This window comes from Gastrolobium bilobum, unplaced genomic scaffold, assembly GCF_033153095.1.
Source record: "Gastrolobium bilobum isolate Gb01-03AN ecotype WA unplaced genomic scaffold, APGP_CSIRO_Gbil_v1 utg2307, whole genome shotgun sequence".
Taxonomy (NCBI): domain Eukaryota; kingdom Viridiplantae; phylum Streptophyta; class Magnoliopsida; order Fabales; family Fabaceae; genus Gastrolobium; species Gastrolobium bilobum.
In genome coordinates, this window is record NW_026897512.1 from 62,215 (window position 1) to 83,064 (window position 20,850).

At 31.7% G+C, this 20,850-nt stretch overlaps 2 protein-coding genes across 2 annotated transcripts; both read left to right on the top strand.

Moving 5' to 3' along the window:
• The first annotated feature begins 1,449 nt into the window (after nucleotides 1-1,449).
• LOC133307543 (IAA-amino acid hydrolase ILR1-like 5) lies at nucleotides 1,450-5,734 on the top strand. The gene is made up of 5 exons (XM_061508068.1): nucleotides 1,450-1,799; nucleotides 2,059-2,184; nucleotides 3,694-4,008; nucleotides 4,378-4,506; nucleotides 5,188-5,734. Exons 1-5 carry the CDS (start codon nucleotides 1,452-1,454, stop codon nucleotides 5,557-5,559), a joined length of 1,290 nt encoding a protein of 429 aa, XP_061364052.1. The 5' UTR covers nucleotides 1,450-1,451; the 3' UTR covers nucleotides 5,560-5,734.
• A 12,912-nt stretch (nucleotides 5,735-18,646) lies between these two features.
• On the top strand, nucleotides 18,647-20,646 carry LOC133307530 (heavy metal-associated isoprenylated plant protein 9-like). Its single transcript, XM_061508053.1, has 5 exons — nucleotides 18,647-18,667; nucleotides 18,759-18,882; nucleotides 18,977-19,149; nucleotides 19,247-19,337; nucleotides 20,171-20,646. The coding sequence occupies exons 1-5, from the start codon at nucleotides 18,647-18,649 to the stop codon at nucleotides 20,644-20,646; spliced, it is 885 nt and encodes a 294-aa protein (XP_061364037.1).
• Nucleotides 20,647-20,850: the final 204 nt, after the last annotated feature.

A 20,850-nucleotide genomic window follows, 5' to 3' on the forward strand; every position in this document is an offset into this window, starting at 1 on the left:
GGAGATAAATTTATCTCCAACAACAACATAAGAAAAATTAAACCATATTTAAATGGGGTTACTTTTGTGGGAGAAAAGCAAACTTTTGCATATTTATTTTCATGGAAATGGTTTTCTTGTCATTAGAGTTACATTACCCTATTTAAATATTAGAGGAATGTAACTTTTAAATGAAAATTTTAGAACATTCGGACCACTCTTATATTCTTTAAACTGACAGATGTTTTGCATGGGAAAAACATCTATCATTTTAAAGGATATAAGCTTATATTATTTTATATCATAACCGTTAATTTCTGTCTATCAACGGTTATAATCTATTGCGTCAAAATTAGTGAGCCAAATTTATTATTAATTAATTAATAATTTTGATCCAATAAATTATAATCGTTGATGACTTGTCTTCTACTTTGGTTTGACCATTTTTACTTCAATTTTTAAAAATATTAATTTAAAATAATTTCAATAAAACTCGAGAAGACAGAGGGTATTTATTCAATACTTTTTTATTTATTCAATACATTACCATTACCCTATAATTTATAGTTCATTAATAATAAATCATAAAATTAAAGGTACACCAATTTCAATTTAATAGCAATAGTATATGTAAATTTATTATATCTTTTATTTTAGAGTAAATACCATTTTCGGTCCTCAGCAAATTTTACGATGACCGCTTTAGTCTCTAGCAAATAAAAAAGTTATTCGTGGTTCCTAAGAAATTCAAAGTGGTTCCATTTTAGTCATTTTGAGGACTAATATGAGTCTTTTTTGAATTTGTGAGGGACCACGATTTCAACTAAATAGATCCATTTTGAATTTCTTAGGGACCACAAATAGCTTTCTTAATTACTAAGGACTAAAACGGGTATCGTGAAATTTGATAAGACCAAAAAAGATATTTATTCTTTATTTCATGGATTTAGTGTTTGTCATTTAAAAGGATGGTCATTTTAGATTAATATAGTGTGTTTTTTTGAATTTTAAATTATAAATTTTTTTCTCCACTCTCTCTTCCCATTATTTGTTCCTTTATCTCTCATAAAAGGATATAAGTCTGTGTCCGTTAAAAGAACACACATTTTTCCCTTATTTTATTTGGCATGCTATTAGCTCTTCGTTTAATAAATGTTATTGTTATCAAGAGGAAGATTATATTTACAACTCTTTGTTTTACAACCTCTCACTGTTACACCATTGATTTTCGTCAATCAACGTTACGATTTTTGTAAATTAAACTTATTAATTCACAATAAATGATACCGTTAATCGACGAAAATCAACAATATTAATATATAATTGTAACAGGTTATAAAAAAATTGATAAATATAACCTTCCTCTCTTGTCAAAGATAACAATCGATTATCAATGTGGGTCAACCAGTGGGCAACAAAAATAACTTGACGTTGGCATAGTTGTAAATCTTAATTGAGTTCAGTGTTGAGAGATGAGTGTATATTTGATGGCAGCGATTCATCTGCTTGTTCTGTTTGTGACATCCATTTCCCTTGATGTTGTGTTCAGTTCTGAGGAGGATCGTAGCTATGCCAAAGAGATTACAAGTGCAGCTCAAAAGGACAAAGATTGGTTGGTTTCAGTGAGAAGGAAGATTCATGAACACCCAGAACTGGCTTTCCAAGAACACGAAACCAGTACTCTTATCTGCAGAGAACTTGACAAGCTTGGCATACCTTACACATACCCAGTTGCAAAAACCGGCATCGTTGCTCAACTTGGCTCTGGTTCTCGTCCCATCATCGCTCTTCGGGCTGACATGGATGCACTCCCTTTGCAGGTAAACACAGTTTATTTGTTTCTAATGGTGTTCAAGACTCGTAACTCTTACTTTTGGAGTAAAAAGAACCCTTCTGTGTGTGTACATATATATGGGAATCTTATATTTAAAAATTTTTTATTTACAAACTAGTCATACTTCAATCGAGGAGTGTATGACCGATCAAACTTAGTGTAATTTATAAAAAAAAAATTTGTAGACAGATCTTTTTCTATATATACATATATTGAATTATTGATTTGATGTTGGTGATGCTTAGGAGCTTATTGAATGGGAACACAAGAGCAAAATTGACGGAAGAATGCATGCATGTGGACATGATGCTCACACGACAATGCTACTTGGGGCTGCAAAGTTGCTGAAGCAGCGGCAAGATAAATTTCAGGTTCTTTTCATATTCCCAGTTTGCTAATTTGGGTGGATTTTTTAGGTTTATGGTGTTTGTTTTTTTAAGGGGATTCTTAACAGCCTTGCATCAAAATTTAATCATTCATAGAGTCAGAACCCAAGTCCTACCTTGATTGTACAGTGAAAAAATCTTGAATCTTTGGTATGTTGCCTATTTCGTGATAGGAAAAATCCAAATTCCCTTGGGTAGCTGTGGATTTCTAAATGAAGGCCCATTAATCGAAAGATTCCAAAAGTCAACTCTGGGTAGTTCATGTTGAAGAACATAGAGGTTGTGTTAAAGAGAAGTATGTTAGAGATATAATATATAAGACCATTAATGTGATCTTTACTTATTAGCTTAAGCTTCAGGGCTTTAGTATTCTCAGCTTGTTTCATCTTCTACAACTTATTGATCAGCAGCCTCCATTGTATGCTTACTTGAATATAGCCAAAAAGCTAGTAAACATCAAACAATTTCACTTTTCTGCTGTCCAAGGTAAGTTACACGATCAGTTTCCCCCGAATGAGCTTCTTTTTGGCCATTCCAAACAATCATTTGTTCAAAGCATGGTGATAGAGGCATGGAAAGATGCGCTACTGTTCTGGGAAGGATTTCTCTTTCTGGACATGTTCCAAGTTCAGCTTAAATGTAGCTTGGATATCCTACATTATTTCTTTCTCTTCTTGTTTCATTTTTAGGTATCTCACATCCAGAAAATAACTGTTCTTTTTCAGATTGCTAAAGTTGTAGTTGTGCTGGCTTCTTATTTCTGATAGGATCCCTTCTTTCCTTGAGTAAACCTTCTTTAAGGTATGTGTGCTGTACTGGATTTCGGGCTTGGGATAACCACAGCCAAAATGCCTAGATCTAGATATTCAGTTATCTCAGCCCCACTAGATAAGATAACTACCTAATCTTGCAGAAGTTGGTAGAGATCACATCAAAGTGAGTAGAAATTAATAGATTCTCTTGGATTTCAACTCTACTTCACAACTTTGGGCTACAATGCCAGTTTGAAAGTTAAATTGGTACTTCCCATCATATATGTGCAGGTGATACTTGTGACTCCTGGGTTCCATCTGGTTCTGAAGTTATACCTGTGTCTCTCAAGCATGTGTCTGTATATCTGTATGTTCCTCCTTCAATACCACCAGTCTCTGGATCAGATGACATGCTACAGGTCACAAATTCATAGAAAGGGAACTGCATCCATGATAAAAAGATTAGATAAAGTAGAATTGCGTGAAGTTCAAAATGTGTTAACTAGTAGAGTTCCAGCTAGTTCAGACTTACTGAATGTTCAGCTATTTGTTGCTTTCAAATGAAATAAGTCAATTAATAATCTAGAAGCAATTGAATTGCCTTTTGTCTGTTATTGAAGCGCTGTTTCACTAAGATATAAGTAGATGTTTTCCTTTGTTTGTGTCTTTGAGGTTCTGATTCATGCATAACTACTCAAAACCTGTCATTTGAAGATTGTCACCCTACTCTTTGGTATTAAAGGGAACTGTGAGACTTCTTTTCCAACCTGCTGAGGAGGGAGCTAGTGGTGCCTCTCAAGTGATAAAAGAAGGAGTTCTTCAGGATGTAGAAGCAATTTTTGCTGTTCATATTGATAGTAAGACACCTACTGGAGCCATAGCATCCATTCCAGGGCCTTTTACAGCTGCTGGATGCATCTTTGAGGCAAAAATTGTAGGAGTAGGTGGTCATGCTGCATCACCCCACAAGAATGTAGATCCAGTGCTGGCTACATCATTTGCAATATTAGCACTGCAACAGCTTGTCTCAAGAGAAAGTAATCCTCTTCAGAGTGAAGTATGCACTACTCTCAATTTTGACTTTCGTAAGCAGATTTATCCATAGCATTTAGTTGCCACAAATTTAAATGAGTCACTTTCCAAAATTCTGTTCAAGTCCGTTGTTGTGGATCTGTCTTCATGCATCCTCTTTTCTTCCCTGGTTTTTCTGTTTGGCACCTGATTGTTTGATAAAGCTAGAAGTGTAGGGGAATTTCTTTCTTTCTTTTTAAAGAAAAAAAAAATTGTTTACTCTATCAGGTCTTGGCTTATGCTATTTTTCTTCTAAAAGCTTTCTACTATTCTGTTTAGCTATGTCAGAAAACAAAAAGCTACTAAAACTTCCGGTTTGATGTAATGGCCCCTGACTATCATATATTGTCCACAGGTGCTATCAGTTACTTATGTCAAAGGTGGGACTGCGTTAAATGTGATCCCATCCTATGTAAAATTTGGAGGCACTCTGAGGAGTCAGACAACTGAAGGCATGTACCATTTCAGACAGAGATTAAAGGAGGTATGCATGATGACCAGTTTAGACATCATTAATATCAATAAGAAATGTTAACAAGTTTCTGGGAAGTTCTGGTTCATCTGTAGTTTGCACCATCTTTGTGATTCAGTAAAAATCAACTTTGGTTTGGTCATCAAATCAGGTTCCCTTGGATCCTTATTAAGTTGCATCTTTTTCCATGTATGCATAGCAAGAGTGTATTTCTTTGTCATCAAGAGAAAATGCATAAAAGAACTTGAGAATTAGTCTATACCCACCTGAGTGGTGTTAATTATTATGCTTGCTGCTTGTTGCAATGCTCATTTGTGGCCAATCTATTTATTTTTACATTCTCAATAAAATATTTTCTTTTCCATCCTTAATTTGCCATTAAGGTGAAACCAGTATAGCTTATGTACTTAGGCATTACATTTCCAATATTTTCTTTCTGCTACTATGTTTTCAGCTGTGAAGATTCAATTGAGTTGAATATATAAGTCCTTGAATTGTGATTCAAGTATTACATACTCCTCTACCTTTCCTTGCTTATTTTGCTGTATTGTTTTTGTTTTACTGTCTAGATTTTAATGATTCATGTGGGCTGTTCATACTTCTCTGTCCATGGTAATAAAAGGACCAACAGTAAACTCAGTAGTTTTGTTCTATAAATTTTGTTTAGCTTATATTGTTAGGAAATACTTGCAGGTTATTGAAGGACAGGCAACTGTGCACAGATGTAATGCATATGTTGATTTCAAAGAAGAGGACCACACTCCATATCCAGCTGTTGTCAATGACAATGATTTACATCTGCATGTGGAAAGAGTTGGCCAACTTCTTCTTGGTCCAGAAAATGTCCATGCATCCAAGAAGGTGATGGCAGGTGAAGACTTTGCATTTTATCAAGAATTGATTCCTGGAATATTGTATCACATTGGAATCAGAAATGAGAAAGTGGGATCAATTCACTCCCCACACTCCCCTTTATTCTTTCTTGATGAGGAAGTTCTTCCAATAGGGGCAGCTTTGCACACTGCTGTTGCTGAGTTGTATTTAAATGAGCACACTTTGAAGTAAAATTCGTCTTATTATTACTGATGCATGCATCGAAGATTCTGTATATTTAAGGAACATGTTGCATATCTCATTAAATTGCTACATTGGTTCTATTGTTATGCTACGGCTACACCCAGAGAAAAGTGATTTTAGAAACCATGTGATACCGCTGTGCCTTGAATAAATTTTAAGCGATGTGGAGTTTTGTTCTATAAAACATTCACCTGACCAAATATTCATTACGTATAATTTGGTCATCAAATTCCATTGGTGCATCCAAAATCCACGCTTGTTATTCTCTTTGAAACCTCACATTTTGGAATAGTCCACTTAGAATTCAACTGATTTTTAAAACTCGTTTGAATTCTCTTTGACGACAGTGCCTTACTGCCATAAATGGGTTCAAGATAGATTATAAATGAAAAGGCCTTTGAAATTTTCAACTTGCAATAGACAAGACAATCAATCATATACTTATGTTCAAGGCCTATTCCCATGCCCAACTTGGATTGTTGTTCAATCAATTGCAATCAACAACCACTTAAAGGCCATTACATATTTACATACCTTTCAGCGGACCCAATTAGGTATAGGCCGTCCTCAACTATAGTGTGGGCTAATGTTGTCTACAAGTCCTAAATGATCACATGTATTTGAAACGCTTAGAAAAAATTTTAAACATTCTTTTGGATGTAAAATTGTATTGAAGAAATAATGGCCAAAAAACATATAATGTAGAAATAAGTACTCACCCAAAATAGGCACAGAAAAAGAAAAATCGAAGCGACCATTTAATTTATTATAATTTATTTTTAAATCAAATGTCCACCTATGTGGTTGTTTTTTTTTTCTCTTTTTCTGAATTACAATACTAAAAAACTCTTTTAATTATAAGTCCCCATTTTTGTTTATCTCTATAATTGTTATTTTTTATATTTTAAAAGATGGATGTGTAAACACCATTTGCGTAACTGTTTGATAAGTTGGTCATCTCAAGTTCTACTTCGTAAACTGCTTGAATTTTGAAGGAAAACAACGAAAAAAAAACTGTAATTAGGAAATTTTAGCATGGGAAAGATAAATAAAGATAAGCAATCATGAATATATGGCACTGGATAATAAGATTAAGGGAAAAAGATATGTCATTTAAAAGGACACAAGTTGTGTTCTTTCACTCTCACAAAGAGATATGGGTTTCATACTTTTTTTTGTATTTATTCAATGGATATCATCTCTTTGTAAGAGCGAAAAAACACAACTTGTATCCTTTTAAATGTCACACTTTTCCTCCTAAGATTAAAGGGCTAAACAGGAAGAACGATGAAAGACACTCAGGGCCTGTTTGGTGCAACGTGTAAGGCCTGATAGTATAAGCTTATACTATACGTTATGACATTTTCAGTTGTTTGGTGTAACCATCGGTCTGACCATCGTATAGTATAAGCTTATATAGCAGAATCCTTTAATACATCAACACAATGTATAACTTAATCCGGCCTAAGGAAGAGAGATTAGGTCTGATAAGGAGTTAGTGTATTAACATTGTTGACCAGTGCAATTCTCAAAAATTAATATATTATTTTAATATTAATATATTAAAATAAAAATTAATATATTTTTAATTTTTAAATATATTAATTTTTAAAATATTGAATTTTTTTTTATAAAAATTTATTTTTCGGACACACTGATCAATAGATTTTTATAAAAATTAATATCATAAGACATTTTTTGAAGAATTATATAAATTCTTTATTAAATGATATTTTTATTAAAAATATTTCTTTTTATCCTATATAGTATTATACAGTGCATTACCAAATATTAGATGTTATTATCTTATACAATATATTATTTTTTAAAATACCATGCCAAACGTTGGATAATATTAAAATTCAATCAGGTCTTATACAATCAGACTTATACTATCAAGCCTTATCATATACTGTGCACCAAACATGCCCTCACTCACACGTGATTTCCCATGCGTTCATTGCACTCATGTAGAGGTGTTAGTGAGTCGAATCGGCGTACCGGAACGTACGACCTTGTCTATATCAGGCCAAACTCGGCCTATTTCATATAATCAAATAGAACAGGTTTAGACTTTTAAAAAAACTTATTTAGAAAGCAGGTCATAATTTTTTTTTTAAATACCAGACTTATAAACCTACAGGCCAGCCTATATCATATTATTTATTTTAAATTAAATAAATATCATTATTCATAGTAGTATCAAATGTGATAGTTCAGCTGGTGTATGTGAGCTGAGTAGGTGGTGGAAGGACTTAAGTTCGATCCCCACCAATACTATCTTTGGAAGTGGCATAAAATTTGTTCCAATCTCTACAGTAGCATCAGAATCAACATTTAGTGCTAGAGGAAAAGTTTTTAATGCTTATCGTTCTACCTTGGTTGAAGATACCATTCAAGTTTTAATATATGGTAGAGATTGGCTACGTAATAAATAAATATGGCTTGAAGAAAAAACAAAAGGTATAAAAATGTTTTTTTTTTTTTTTCTATTCTTTAATTTTGTTTTTTATTTTCTACATTTACAAATTGTTTGCCAACTTATGTAACCTTGGAATTGTATTTGCAAGGGAGAAAAGATGATGAGAAGTTTTTGGCTACTACAAGCATCATGATGCATTTGTTGGATCCATGCAGTTATTTTAATTCACATAGTATAGATTGATTTGTTGGATCTGATGAAATATATGTTTTTTTTTTTTGGTAAAAAAAATATATATGTTATTTACTTTAGGTATCTTGCTTCTGAAAGTGACTTAAATGTAGATTGTGATAAGTTGTTACTGTGATTCATGATTTTATTTGAACGTTGAAATTGTGATTTTTGTTTTAACAACAAAATTTGAGTATTGTGATTCATGATTCTGCTTGGAAGCTAAAAATTAACAGGCTAATGGGTTAGGCCATTTTTTTTTTTATAAAAAAGTAAGGCCAGACTAACAGTTAGACTTATACTATACTATCAAGCCAAATCAAATTAAATTTTTTTGTCATAGATTTAGATTTTTAGAGACAAAACTTAATCCAGCTCAATCCACTTTCATCATCAGTAGTACTCACTCATTGAGTATGGGAAAAGTTACATGTACACAAATTTTTTTTGAAGATAATGTACACACATTTTTAATATAGATATTGCACAGAAAAATAAATCAATGTGTCAAAACTTCTTGGATTCCATGTGACGCGATGGATCAAATAATTTGGTCCATTAATTTAAGGTGTGGATCTGTAGTGGCTTTTTCTTTTTTCGGTGCAACCAACACTTCATATATATCAGTATATCAATTCAACCCTTTTAACATACCATTAGCTATGTTTACTTTTTGAGGCTGGCCCCCCACACCCCAATACATAAAAATGAGACACGCTTGAAAAGTACACCATATTGAACGTACTCAAAGAAAGAAAGGGCATGTTTTCCTAGTCCCTGTAAGATCTATCACAAAGTAGTATATTCTTTGCTCAGTGCGTGCCACGTCAACTTGTCAAGTATATCTCTCTCTCATATCTAATACGTTAATTGTTATTATCATAATGTTATGGATTGGTCCCTCCACATGAGTTCTTTATTCACTTTCCATTTAATAAATATTAAGCCAAATGACATCTCTTTTTAAGAAAATTATTAATAGGGATATTAATGGACTGAGTTAAGCCGAATTTTGGCTTAAATAAATTAGATATATATATAATATTTTAAGTCTGATCTGGTCTATTAGTATGATATAAGCCAAATTATAAATTTGATCTACTTTATATTTAAAAAACAAAATATCTAGCCTAATCATATTTAAACATATTAGGCATTCAAGAATTAAAAAAATAATCTAAAAAATATTACTTTATTATTCAAAGTTATTTGAATAATAATTTTATTTAAAATAAATAATATGATATAGGCTAACTTGTAGGCTATGCCTACTAAAAGAAAGTCTATGCCTGCTTTCTAAATAGACTTTTTTTAAGACTTAAGCATGTTCTATTTTATTAGACATAATAGGTCAAATTTGACCTGATATAAGTAAGACTGTAAGTTCGTCTTACCTATTTGCATCCCTAATCGTTAGATTTATGCCCCACTCATATCTCAACCTCTCAGCAAAGTCATTATTCCATGCTATTATACATAAGCAAAGGTCTTCCCCTTATTGGAGAGAAGGAATAAGTAAGGGTGATCGCGATCTGGATTGGGTTGGTTTTGAAGGAAAAATAATCTGATCCAATCCCTTTGGTTTGATAATTATCCATTCAGTTTGTTTTTTTTTAAAATCCAATTTTATTTGATTTGGATTGGATCGGTTTTTAATTTTTTAAAAAGCTTAAAATTGCAGTTATACAAGTCACTAGCTATATCAAAATAAAGTTATTCAAAGTTACAAGCTACTGAAAAATTCAAGTCTTCAAACTAAAACAAGTCTTAAAACTCATGAAGAGTTAAAATAAATTAATAGACAATAAAAAAAACTAAAAAGATAGTTTGCTATCAATAATCCAAAATTTCAAGTCTACAAAAACAACAAGATTCCAAGTCACTATCTTTTGAAAATAATAAATATATAATACATTGGATCAGTTTTCACCAACCAAATCGAAAACTGATCAAATCCAATTGAAATATGCAGATTTTTTTTTTGATTTTTGATTTTTCGATTTTTGATTAATTCGATTATCGGTTTGAATCGTTTTGGATCGATTGATGGACACCCCTACGAATATATATGATTCTAGCCACCCCTTCTTGTCCAAAGTCCAAACACACAAGAGCCACCTGCAATAACTATCTCATCTCCATCCATGAGAGTTCGAGTATAACCTCTCACTATTGCACATACATGAATAGATACCCTCAGATATGAAATAACGTACTTCACATTAATATTGAATAGAAAAGCCGTGCTTCACTCTAAATAATTAAGTTCATTTTATTTTTCATGAAAATGTTTGGATGCTCCAAATTAAGAGAGAAAACTTTGCCAAGGAAACTGTATAAGTTGTAGGATTGTCAAAGCATCTGAGCTTTATCAAGTCCAAATCTTAAACCCTTAATAATTTTACTTTATGTTAGTAAACACCAATGCAATTATACCATTTCGTAGTTCAGTTAAGAAATGCCCATCTTTGTTATAAATTTTTAATCGTCATCCGCATGCAGTGATATAGTATACGTTCAAGCTTTTCAGTATCTCGACTAGATCCCCTTATTCCTTTTTCTCAGGTTTGCAGTATATGTGTTGTAAAGATCCAACAAGAAGATTTCCAATTCTCAATAATTAATGCTGTGCTGATTTGTGAAAGTTTGATCCTTCAATGATGATTTCATGTTTTCTTAGATTCTCCAATAATGCTTCTTATATTTCCCAAGTAATAATTTAATGTACTAGTACCTATGTCTTCAATATTCAATAAAATACTGCTCAATAATTTATGCCTTTTCCTTAATGTTTTAGGTTGTTGAGATCTCAAAAATGAAATCATACAGAAATTGAAGATCTTTCGGTACACGCATAACAGTATAACCGCATAGCAGGACCAAAAATGACTAGGTATATTTCATGTTCTACATTATTTGTAACATCAATAGCAGACAACTTTTCTTGCTTTGAGATAAAAATATAATAATAGAACATTTGAAGTTTTAATGAGATACCGTAAAATTGATTGGTGGTGGTAAGTACCAAAAACTAGGTCAATTTAAATTTTCAAATTTAATTTATTGTTAATTAGTTGAATAAAATATACAACAGTAATAGGTAGCTTGCTTATCATGTAAGAGTATTTTAAATTCTAATTGACAAAAGGGAAATTCAAGAATATTGCAGAATTCGCTGACGGATCAAAAACTTGGCTGAAATTGCATGATCCCCATTATCCCTTGAGAGTGTCCTTGGACAAGATTCTATTTTTTTTATCTTTATTAATAACAATGTGAAAGCATGAAATTTTCCTATTTGGTGGTTATTTGGCAAGCTGAATGTGTCCACCATAAAGCAATGACATGATGAGCAAATGACTAGAAGCCAAGAGTCCCAATATTAATCATATCATAAATTCATAATGCAATTAATAATTATGCGTGAACAGACAAATATTTTGTACCAGAGATCGAATAGGTGGTTGAGTATGATTGCTTTATTAATCAAGCTAGCTATCAAAAGAAGGGGCCACAAAAGATTAGGATCTCTTAGCTTTCTTTTCAATGTTTTAGACAATCCCGTTTTAGCCTCACGATCAAAATTTACTCCACCTCTTTGGATTATATAGAAGGGAGAAAGTTACTCAAATGAGCTTACGCTAGATTCTCTTGGGTCACGACTGACATGGAATGTATAATATATATAGTAAATTATTTTTTAGTTTTAGTACATATAGCAGTAAATTATTTTGGATCGGATTGATATTCAAAAGGTTGATCCACTTTTAATTGGATATAATTATTATATTTCAAGGAAAAGTTTCAACAAATCCGTCGTCATGGCAATTCAAGTAAATCCGGTTAACCTGTCCCAAAAATTGTTGATTCCACATGTTTCAGATTTTTTTTTATTGTCACCTTTATTTTTTGCTATTTATCTTTGTAATTACCGCTCAAATTGGAGTTAACCATCTTTATATTCTGCCTATTTAAAACATTGTGATCAATTAATTTAAATAGAAATTATTAAAATTTCTTCAACCTTTGAATTATTTATTTTCATCTATACTTGTTGGGTTAGCAACGCTTGGTAGGAGTTTTCTTAGCCTAGCATCAGGCAAAAGATGATTTAGTCGAAGAAATTGTTAGGAATGGGGGTGTTCGCGATATGGATTGGATCGGTTTTGAAAATAAAAATCATTTGATCCACTTCCTTCGGTTTGATTATGTAATCATCCTTTTGATTTGGATTTTTTTTTCAAATCCGATCTGACCCAATTCAATTTTTTTCGGTTTGGATCGGATCGATTTTCAGTTTTTTGAAGAGCCTAAAATTTGTTTCATGATTATTGTGAAAATAACATATCTTTTGTATATATTGGCTTTGTAAAGTTTTTTTGTTTTGAAATACAGAAGTAAACAATAATATTTTTTTGTGGCAATAAGATATGGAGCTCTATACAAATGAAATTTTGCTGATGAAACGTGGTTATGTTTTTTCTTGGGTTTAGTTGCTGGGTTAATGGGTCTTGAGTTTAGAATTTTTTGGGCTATGATTGGGGAAATGCTCAAGTAGGTAGATGGAAATTAATATATCGGATCGATTTGGATTGGATCGGTTTTCATTAACAAAATCAAAAACCGATCCAATCCAATTAAATTTTGCGGGTTTTTTTTCGGTTTTTGATTTTTTGATTTTTGATTTATTCGGTTATCCATTTTTCGGTTCGGTATTTGAATTAGTTTGGATCGATTGATGAACACCTTAATGGTGTGAACTCTTTTACTCCCCGTAAAATTAACGAAGATAAGATAAATAGAAAAAAAGAAAAGAAATAAAGAACAAACCATGAGAATTCTTCCTACATTATAGATGCTCTAGGTTTTTACTATATGACAAGAGATAGACACAATACGAGATGATTTGTCATCATTTGAATACAATGATATTAGTGCAATATTTGTTTAGAAGAAAAAAATCAATTACTTTATACAATTTTTGTATCATTTTCGCAACTTGTCACATGAAACAAAATTTCAAAATGATATAATTTTAGGATTTGAAAAAAAATATATAAAATATTTTGATAATTTTATTTCTCTTTAACAATATTAATTTTTTTTTAAACCTCGAAAGGACATTATTTTTAATTGTAGGAGATAATTTGATACTTTATGATGGAAAAAAAGATGGATACAATATCCTATCCCATATTCTATTATGTATTTAATTTGAGTAAAGTTTGAATTTAATTTTTAGCAAGTATAAAATTATATTCGTAAATAAAAAATGGTCTGGTAGGTTCTATATTTGGGCTCAGGGAAAAAGTCCTTTTTAAATAATTTTAAAATTCTTTATCTAAACACCACTTAGAAAAAGAAAAAAAATTCCGTTATTTCAGAAATTTGTTTTGCAATTTTCAAATTCTTTTGATGATTGTTGTTTAAGTTGATTGATTCTTTAGTGCTAGATCCTCAAAATTAATTAGGGAAAACTTTAAAAAAAATCCTTATGAGTTTTCTCAATTATCATTTACCCCTCTCACAAAATTTTTAAATCATTTATACACTTATTTAAAAATGTTTATCACTTATCCTCTGACTTAAATTTTTTTTATCACTTATCCCGGTATCCACTCACTTAGGAGGATAAATGATAAAAAATCTTTAAGTCAGAGGAATAAATGATTATGAGAAAAGTTTCAGCATTTTTTTGAAGTTTTTCCAATTAATTAAGCATGTCACTCACTTATAATTATTCATTCGTATATATTAAATTAGAGAACAACTTAATTTCTTAATTTCTTAAAAAAAAAAAAATTAGTGATCACCAAATTTTTTAACGTAGCATTGATAATCACCATCACATCTCTTGAAGTATTTTTACACATAGATGAATCATACTTCTTATACCGATCCTGTAATGTATCTTAAACCGTACAAACTTTTAGTAATTTTAATTACAATATTTTGTGCTAGGAGCCGAAAAACCTTCGGGTTGAATTATATATTTTTTATGAAAAAAAAAAGTATCATTTTAAAGGATTAAAGCTTGTGTCCTTTTACGTGATTTACACAAAGTATAACCTGTCATACTTTGTGTAAATCTGAAAAGTTATTTTTTTTTCTCTTCTCAATCACATCGCTGACATGTAAATTGAAAAAAAAATAATTTTTTATATTTATATAAAATATGACCGATCATACTTTGTGTAAGTCACTAAAAGAACACAACTTATATCATTTTAAATGACACACACTAAACTCATTTTTTATATACCATCCCTAGCTAATTCAAACCTTCGGGTTGAATTATATAAATAAGGTAGGAGAAAAAGAAATTTTTTAATATGGTTCAGGACCATCATAGTCTTTTCATTAAAAAATTGACACCTTGAACCAATTTTTTTTTGTTCCTTCTCTCCACTCCTTTCTCAACATTTTCTTTCTTTCTTTCATCTCAATCCCACCAAATCCTTTTTGTTCCGGGAGCTCATAAACTTGGCTCGGAGAAAAATATACCTTCTTACACATTTATAAAAAATTATGCCATGTGTTTTTTTTTTTTTTACGGTGACTCCACATGTTGTTGTCTTTGTAGGTTGGGAAAGTTTTTCCCGTTGCACCATAAACTAATACCCCTGTATAAATAAAGGAGAATATTGATATCATGTTATGGAAGATTAGGATATCATATTATAGATACAAAATATGTAGAATCCATTCATTTATTTATTTTTTACTTTTTTTAAAAAAATAGACCTACATATTTTGTATCTATAACATAAAATATTAATATCCTACAGACTATATTTTCCTCAAATATATGTATAAGGTCACCACGAACAAAGTTTGTTTTTACATTTAATGCAAATTCTAAAAAGCTACAGTACATGGCACTAACTTGTAGGAGAGAATCTAATTAATATTATAGTTAGTTGGAGGGATATTTTAACTACCAAAATTTTTCACTACCAACTTACTACCTATCTAATCACTATTAGATTAATATTCTCTCTCTCTTCAAAAACTTTTTAACATTCTCTCTTTCATTCAATGGTGATGTGATGGATAATAAGTTAGTCGTGATAATTTTTGGCAGTTAGAACATCCTCATTCTATAGTTAATTCATTGATTATGCTAAAACCACTCACGGGTCACGACCAATTTAGCACTGTAATTTTTTATTTTTATTTTTGGTAAAAAAGCACTGTAATTTTTTTTTTTTTGATAACAAAAAGCACTGTAATTTTTATTGTCACTTTTTATTGTTATCATTCTCTTGTTTTAATTTTAGAGATTTCTCCGCTTATTCATTGATTATTAGATTAGAGTAAGACAGGATTATAATGGTAACAAAACTCTTTTTATCGAATTTTTAATATAGATGTATATAATTAAACTCAAGACTATTGATTAAGTTAGAATAATCCCCAAACAATTTATTCATATATTTGGTGGTTGCTCAGCCTTTTTATCTGATAGTTAATATACTTAACTTGTTATGTCTTATGTTTAGAAGGGGTTTAAAACCTTAATCATAGACTCGTCCCAAATAGAATTGGCTTCCGTAAAAGATACATGTGATTTATTCAAAAAGAAACATAATATTTAATTAATATAATCTAGACCTAAAAGAATAATATAGCTAATTAAAAGTCGGTGTGAAAAAATAAAATAAAATAAAATAATTGAAACTGAAATGTGAATCAAGTTAAATTGCATTGGAAGAGTTATATTTTTTTCAAACCAATTTAAGAATTAAATGAATTGGTTCAAGAATCGAATTATTTTCAAAACCGGTTGAATTTTATGAAATGAATCATTAGTGCAAAATAGAAAATCAAATCAAACCATATTCATGTCAAAAAGCGTAAAAAGAACCAGCTGAATCGAACCAAATTAAATTATATTTTTTAAACTAATTTACTAATTAAATTATTTTTTCTAAACCGATTTAAGAACCGAAATATTTTTTAAAATAATACAGTTTGATATAAAAAAACCGAATCAAACCCAAACATACTCACCACACCTACAGACAACAAAGGCTCTCCTTGTTAATTTGAATTTAAAGTAACTGAATAATATCAAATTATTTACAATTGCTTCATATATCATTTTTGTTCACTCCATTAGTTAACAACAAATACACCAATACATAACCTATCAGCTAACAACAAGTACATTAATACACCTATGTTAAAAATCAGGGCAATACTTAAGGCATTAGGAATGGACTGTTGGTGAGAGAGATTTGGATAGTTTTCATGAGGCTCAACACCTTACTGTTAACATTATACAAACAAAATCAGGACCAAACTTTATTATAAAAATAAATAAAATGTCATGAAAAAATAAAAAATATTATCAAAGAATAACTTTCTATCCATTAACAGAATTTATCTTTGGAATTTTGTGGTTGGATCCTTCACCAAATTAACACAGTAGGGGTACAATGATGAGTCATCTCCACGTGATACTGCATATACCTAGTAAGTGGTGACTCTTCTTTCAGCAATGTTCCAAAAAATATGCAGTTATATAGTCAAAGCCTTTTCAAATGAACTGTTGAGAACAACCAAGTTTAGATAAGATTAAATTCAGTTTTCCTTCAAAAGGGCCTCGTTTGGCTTTGATATGAACCAATCCATCTCACATGTTAGCATAGTTTGGTAAGATCATAATGTTCAGTGTTTAATGTTCACTTTTTTGTATATGGATTTAGTCACTATTTCTTATAGAGGAAGAGGGAATTGATTAATAAACCAAGAAAGAGACATTTTAAGCTTGTCATAGAAAATAGAAAGGTAACAAACAGCCCATGTGGTGATCAATTTTCTTGTATTAGTTTTTACACGCAAAATGCAAACGATTTCTCAGATCCCCACGTTTCATTCATCCCAACCATATGTCATGAAAATGGGAAATGCGTTGCTTAAGCACTTATTCGTGTAGAAAGAGAATGCTTAATCTGTTAGTCTCATTTTAAGAAATCACAATATATCTGTGATCACATTCATGACATCTGGCTCATTTGATTGGTAAGCTATAAGCTATGTATATGATCAAATTTATGTATAAGGCAGAAGAAGATGTTTAATACCACCTTTTAATAATTACACTGCATCTTGAATTTAACGTTTGTAGTCAAACACACTAGGTTAGGCACATACTCCAAGTTTAAGCTTGAATGGGATGAATAAATGTGTGAGCAATTTCATGTCCACTCAGTCTTTCATTTGATTGGACGGATTCATATCATTTTTAATATATAATTCATGTCTAAAGAAAATACTTGACCTCATCTTTAAGAAATCTTAATCTTAATATACCTGTGTTTTAACTAATGAGGTGACTCACTTGATTGGACACTTATTCTTTCATTAAAAATTATCTTGATTTGAATTCTGGTGGGGTAAACAAAAATAAACAAAGAAATTTCTCTTTTAAGCAAGCCTTGTACATTCGTTCGATGCTTATTGGGCTAAGGATGATTAATCAGCAGAGAGAGAACAAATTTGGAGATTACAAAACAAAACTAATTTTTATGAGTTGTGAGCAAATAGTTTAAAATGCTTGCAGTTATGTTAGCAGAAGAAGATTCTCAACGATATTAAATTAATCAAATTCATTCTTTAAAGAAAATAAGTTAATTCTCTTATTGGACTTATGCTAGGTACTGATTCCAAAGCTTGCCACTCCTGTTAACTGCAGTTTAAACCTGATGCAACTTCGAATTGATGATGAATGTTACTAATCTAATAAATTGTTTAAGAATGTTATATACAATGCACATGGACAGAGAATCTTAACTTTTACATCATTAATAATTTTAGATTAGGTGGTGCCTTGTCATTTGCTTAGTAGTATAGCAATTCACTAATTACTGATGTGGAGAGAATAAAACTAACATTAAATTGGTCATCAGATTTAGAATAAGTTCCCAAACCAAAGTTCCAAATACCTTGGTATTAAGGTAATCCACAAAACTATGTATCTCTCCAGGTTGTCCTAATGAGGTCCCACACTTTTGCACATTTCAGTATTATCATTTTCAAAGCTGCATTTTCTCCCTTTCCCTCCTGGCCTTTTACCAATAATATCCCCCCTCTAGCTATGTCTATAAATCTGATAACCATGCTTCATTGCTTTCTCCCCCTTTCTACCTTCAACCTTAAAGATTGAAAATAATTCCAAAAAGAAATATTAAACTGAGGTTCTATGCAGTTGGTGGCACTGCATGTGCTCTGGAATAACTCAGTTTAGCTTTATGTGCTAATCACCCACCGGCCATCTATCATATTCCTACCCCTTCCTTGTGATATAACTGTATTCTCTTTACTTCTTAACCCTCTTCATCTCTTGTATGTTTAGGCCCCTTTCTCTCCCCAAATCAGAATACTAATTTGATTTCTCATTCTCGATTCATAGAACAAATGGGTGAGGAAGCAAAACAGGTGAAACTTCATTTTTTTGCATTCTGCTTTCTCAGTTTTTCTTACAGATTTCAGGGCTAGTTCTGACTAGTTTTCGTTCTCCTTACCCAAGGCCGAGTCAAAGCCAGCAGAGGAGAAGAAAGAGCCTAAACCACCATCTCCATGTGTGCTGTTTGTGGACTTGCATTGTACGGGATGCGCCAAGAAAATTGAAAAATATGTTATGAAAATGAGAGGTTCTCAATCTGTCATGACCCATCTCTTTGCTTTTGATTCCACATGTCATGCATGCATGTGCACTCATTTTCATTTGTATTTATCTTCTAACAGGAGTTGAGGGAGTGGTGATTAATATGGCTAAAAATGAAGTGACCATAAAGGGAATAGTGGAGCCTCAAGCAATCTGCAACATAATTATGAAGAAAACAAAGAGAAGAGCCAAAGTTATATCTCCATTGCCTGAAGCAGAAGGAGAACCTATACCAGAAGTTGTTACTTCTCAGGTTTCTCAAGATTTCTTTTTCCTGGTTGCAGAAGAAAAGATAAGCTAAACTATATCTAGATAGTTAATGAATAGTATGTAATTGGTTGCTGTTCCAGGTTAGTGAACCAGTTACTGTGGAACTTAATGTAAACATGCACTGTGAGGCCTGTGCTGAGCAACTCCAGGGAAAGATACTCAAAATGAGAGGTAATACTTATCTCCTCATTTCAATGTTTGGCTACATTGTTGGTTGTGTTGGAAAACGGAAAAGAAAAAGAGAGTTTGGTTCACCCAATATAGACTACGTCCAGCTTGTCTGTACTATATTCACTTCATCGTCACTCATTACAAGTCACTCGGTTTACAAGGAAAATATAAATAGGATTAGAAAACCCTAACCCCAGTTGCCTTTCTGCTGACCCCGATAAATAAGACCCGCGTCAGCATGCGAAGTATGAGCCATACCCAACAGGTTGTAGTTGAGAAGGACAGACAAAAAGGAAAAGAAATTGAGAGCTGCTTTGTTAATGATTAATTTTAGTGGTGCCAATGAAGTTTTGAGATTGTGACAAACCAACTCCATGAACTGTTTAACAATAAGATATTAGAAAGGGGATCTCATAAAGGATGAATCATCACTCCTAGATATGTGCATGACCATCCTTTCACGCATTGTACCCTCCCAGATTACCTATTTAGCACTTTGATAGTGGACCCCTTACGTGACATACTTCTCTTCAAATTGGTTGGCAATGATGTGACGACTTTATCTCTATTACAAATACAACTAAAAAAAATGAACATAGTTTAAAAACTACTAATGACATTCACCTAACATTTTGTTTTAACACTTTGAACAAGCTAATCATGCTTTATACATGAAAGATATGTATATATATCATGTCTAAAAAATCAAATTAGTTTACTTAGTCTCATCCCTTTGGCTTGCGCCACAAGTATTGGACAAAGTTGTGTATCAGTGTATAATTATTGCTATATGTATCTGCAGTTAATGTGAAAATTTGTGTTCGTTAATGTAGGAGTTCAAACAGCTGTGACAGAGCTTAGCACAGGGAAGGTTACTGTGACAGGAACCATGGATGCAGACAAGCTGGTTGATTTTGTCTATAGACGCACCAAAAAGCAAGCCAAGATAGTTCCCCAACCAGAACCTGAACCAGAAAAGAAAGAAGAAAAGAAAGAAGCTGAGAAACCTGCAGCAGAAGAGGCTAAACCTGAAGAAAAAGCAGAGGAGAAACCAGCCGAGGAACCCAAGAAAGAAGAGGGTGGTGAAGGTGGTGACGATAAGAATGAGAATAAAGAAGAAAAGGGTGGCGAAGAAGGCAAAGAAGAAACCATGAAAGAAGTAGGTGATCAGAATGGAATGGTGCTTAACATTGATGAGGAAGGCATGAAGAGGATGATGTACTATTCCCAGCCATTTTATGTGATTGAACAAATCCCACCCCCTCAGCTCTTCAGCGATGAAAATCCCAATGCATGCTGCATTTCATAAATTCATCACTGCATCAAAGAAAGAGAGAGATAATGAAAAAGAGAAAAAGAGAAAGGGTTCAAACTAGTTTTAAGTAACACCAACATCAAGAAGGTGTCAACTGAAATCACATATGATCATATCATATGTTAGTTAATAATAATATATCGTTCTGTCTTTTTATGTATGTACGATATATTATTACATAATGACACATAAATATTG

What these genes read in the sequence shown, in the direction of transcription:
- LOC133307530 (XM_061508053.1), top strand. Translation starts at nt 18,647, where the DNA reads ATGGGTGAGGAAGCAAAACAG. An exon ending in ATATGTTATGAAAATGAGAG is followed by an intron (nt 18,883 to 18,976) that starts GTTCTCAATCTG and finishes ATCTTCTAACAG; the next exon opens with GAGTTGAGGGAGTGGTGATT. An exon ending in AAAGATACTCAAAATGAGAG is followed by an intron (nt 19,338 to 20,170) that starts GTAATACTTATC and finishes TCGTTAATGTAG; the next exon opens with GAGTTCAAACAGCTGTGACA.
- LOC133307543 (XM_061508068.1), top strand. Translation starts at nt 1,452, where the DNA reads ATGAGTGTATATTTGATGGCAGCGATTCATCTGCTTGTTCTGTTTGTG. An exon ending in GTAATCCTCTTCAGAGTGAA is followed by an intron (nt 4,009 to 4,377) that starts GTATGCACTACT and finishes TATTGTCCACAG; the next exon opens with GTGCTATCAGTTACTTATGT. An exon ending in TCAGACAGAGATTAAAGGAG is followed by an intron (nt 4,507 to 5,187) that starts GTATGCATGATG and finishes AAATACTTGCAG; the next exon opens with GTTATTGAAGGACAGGCAAC.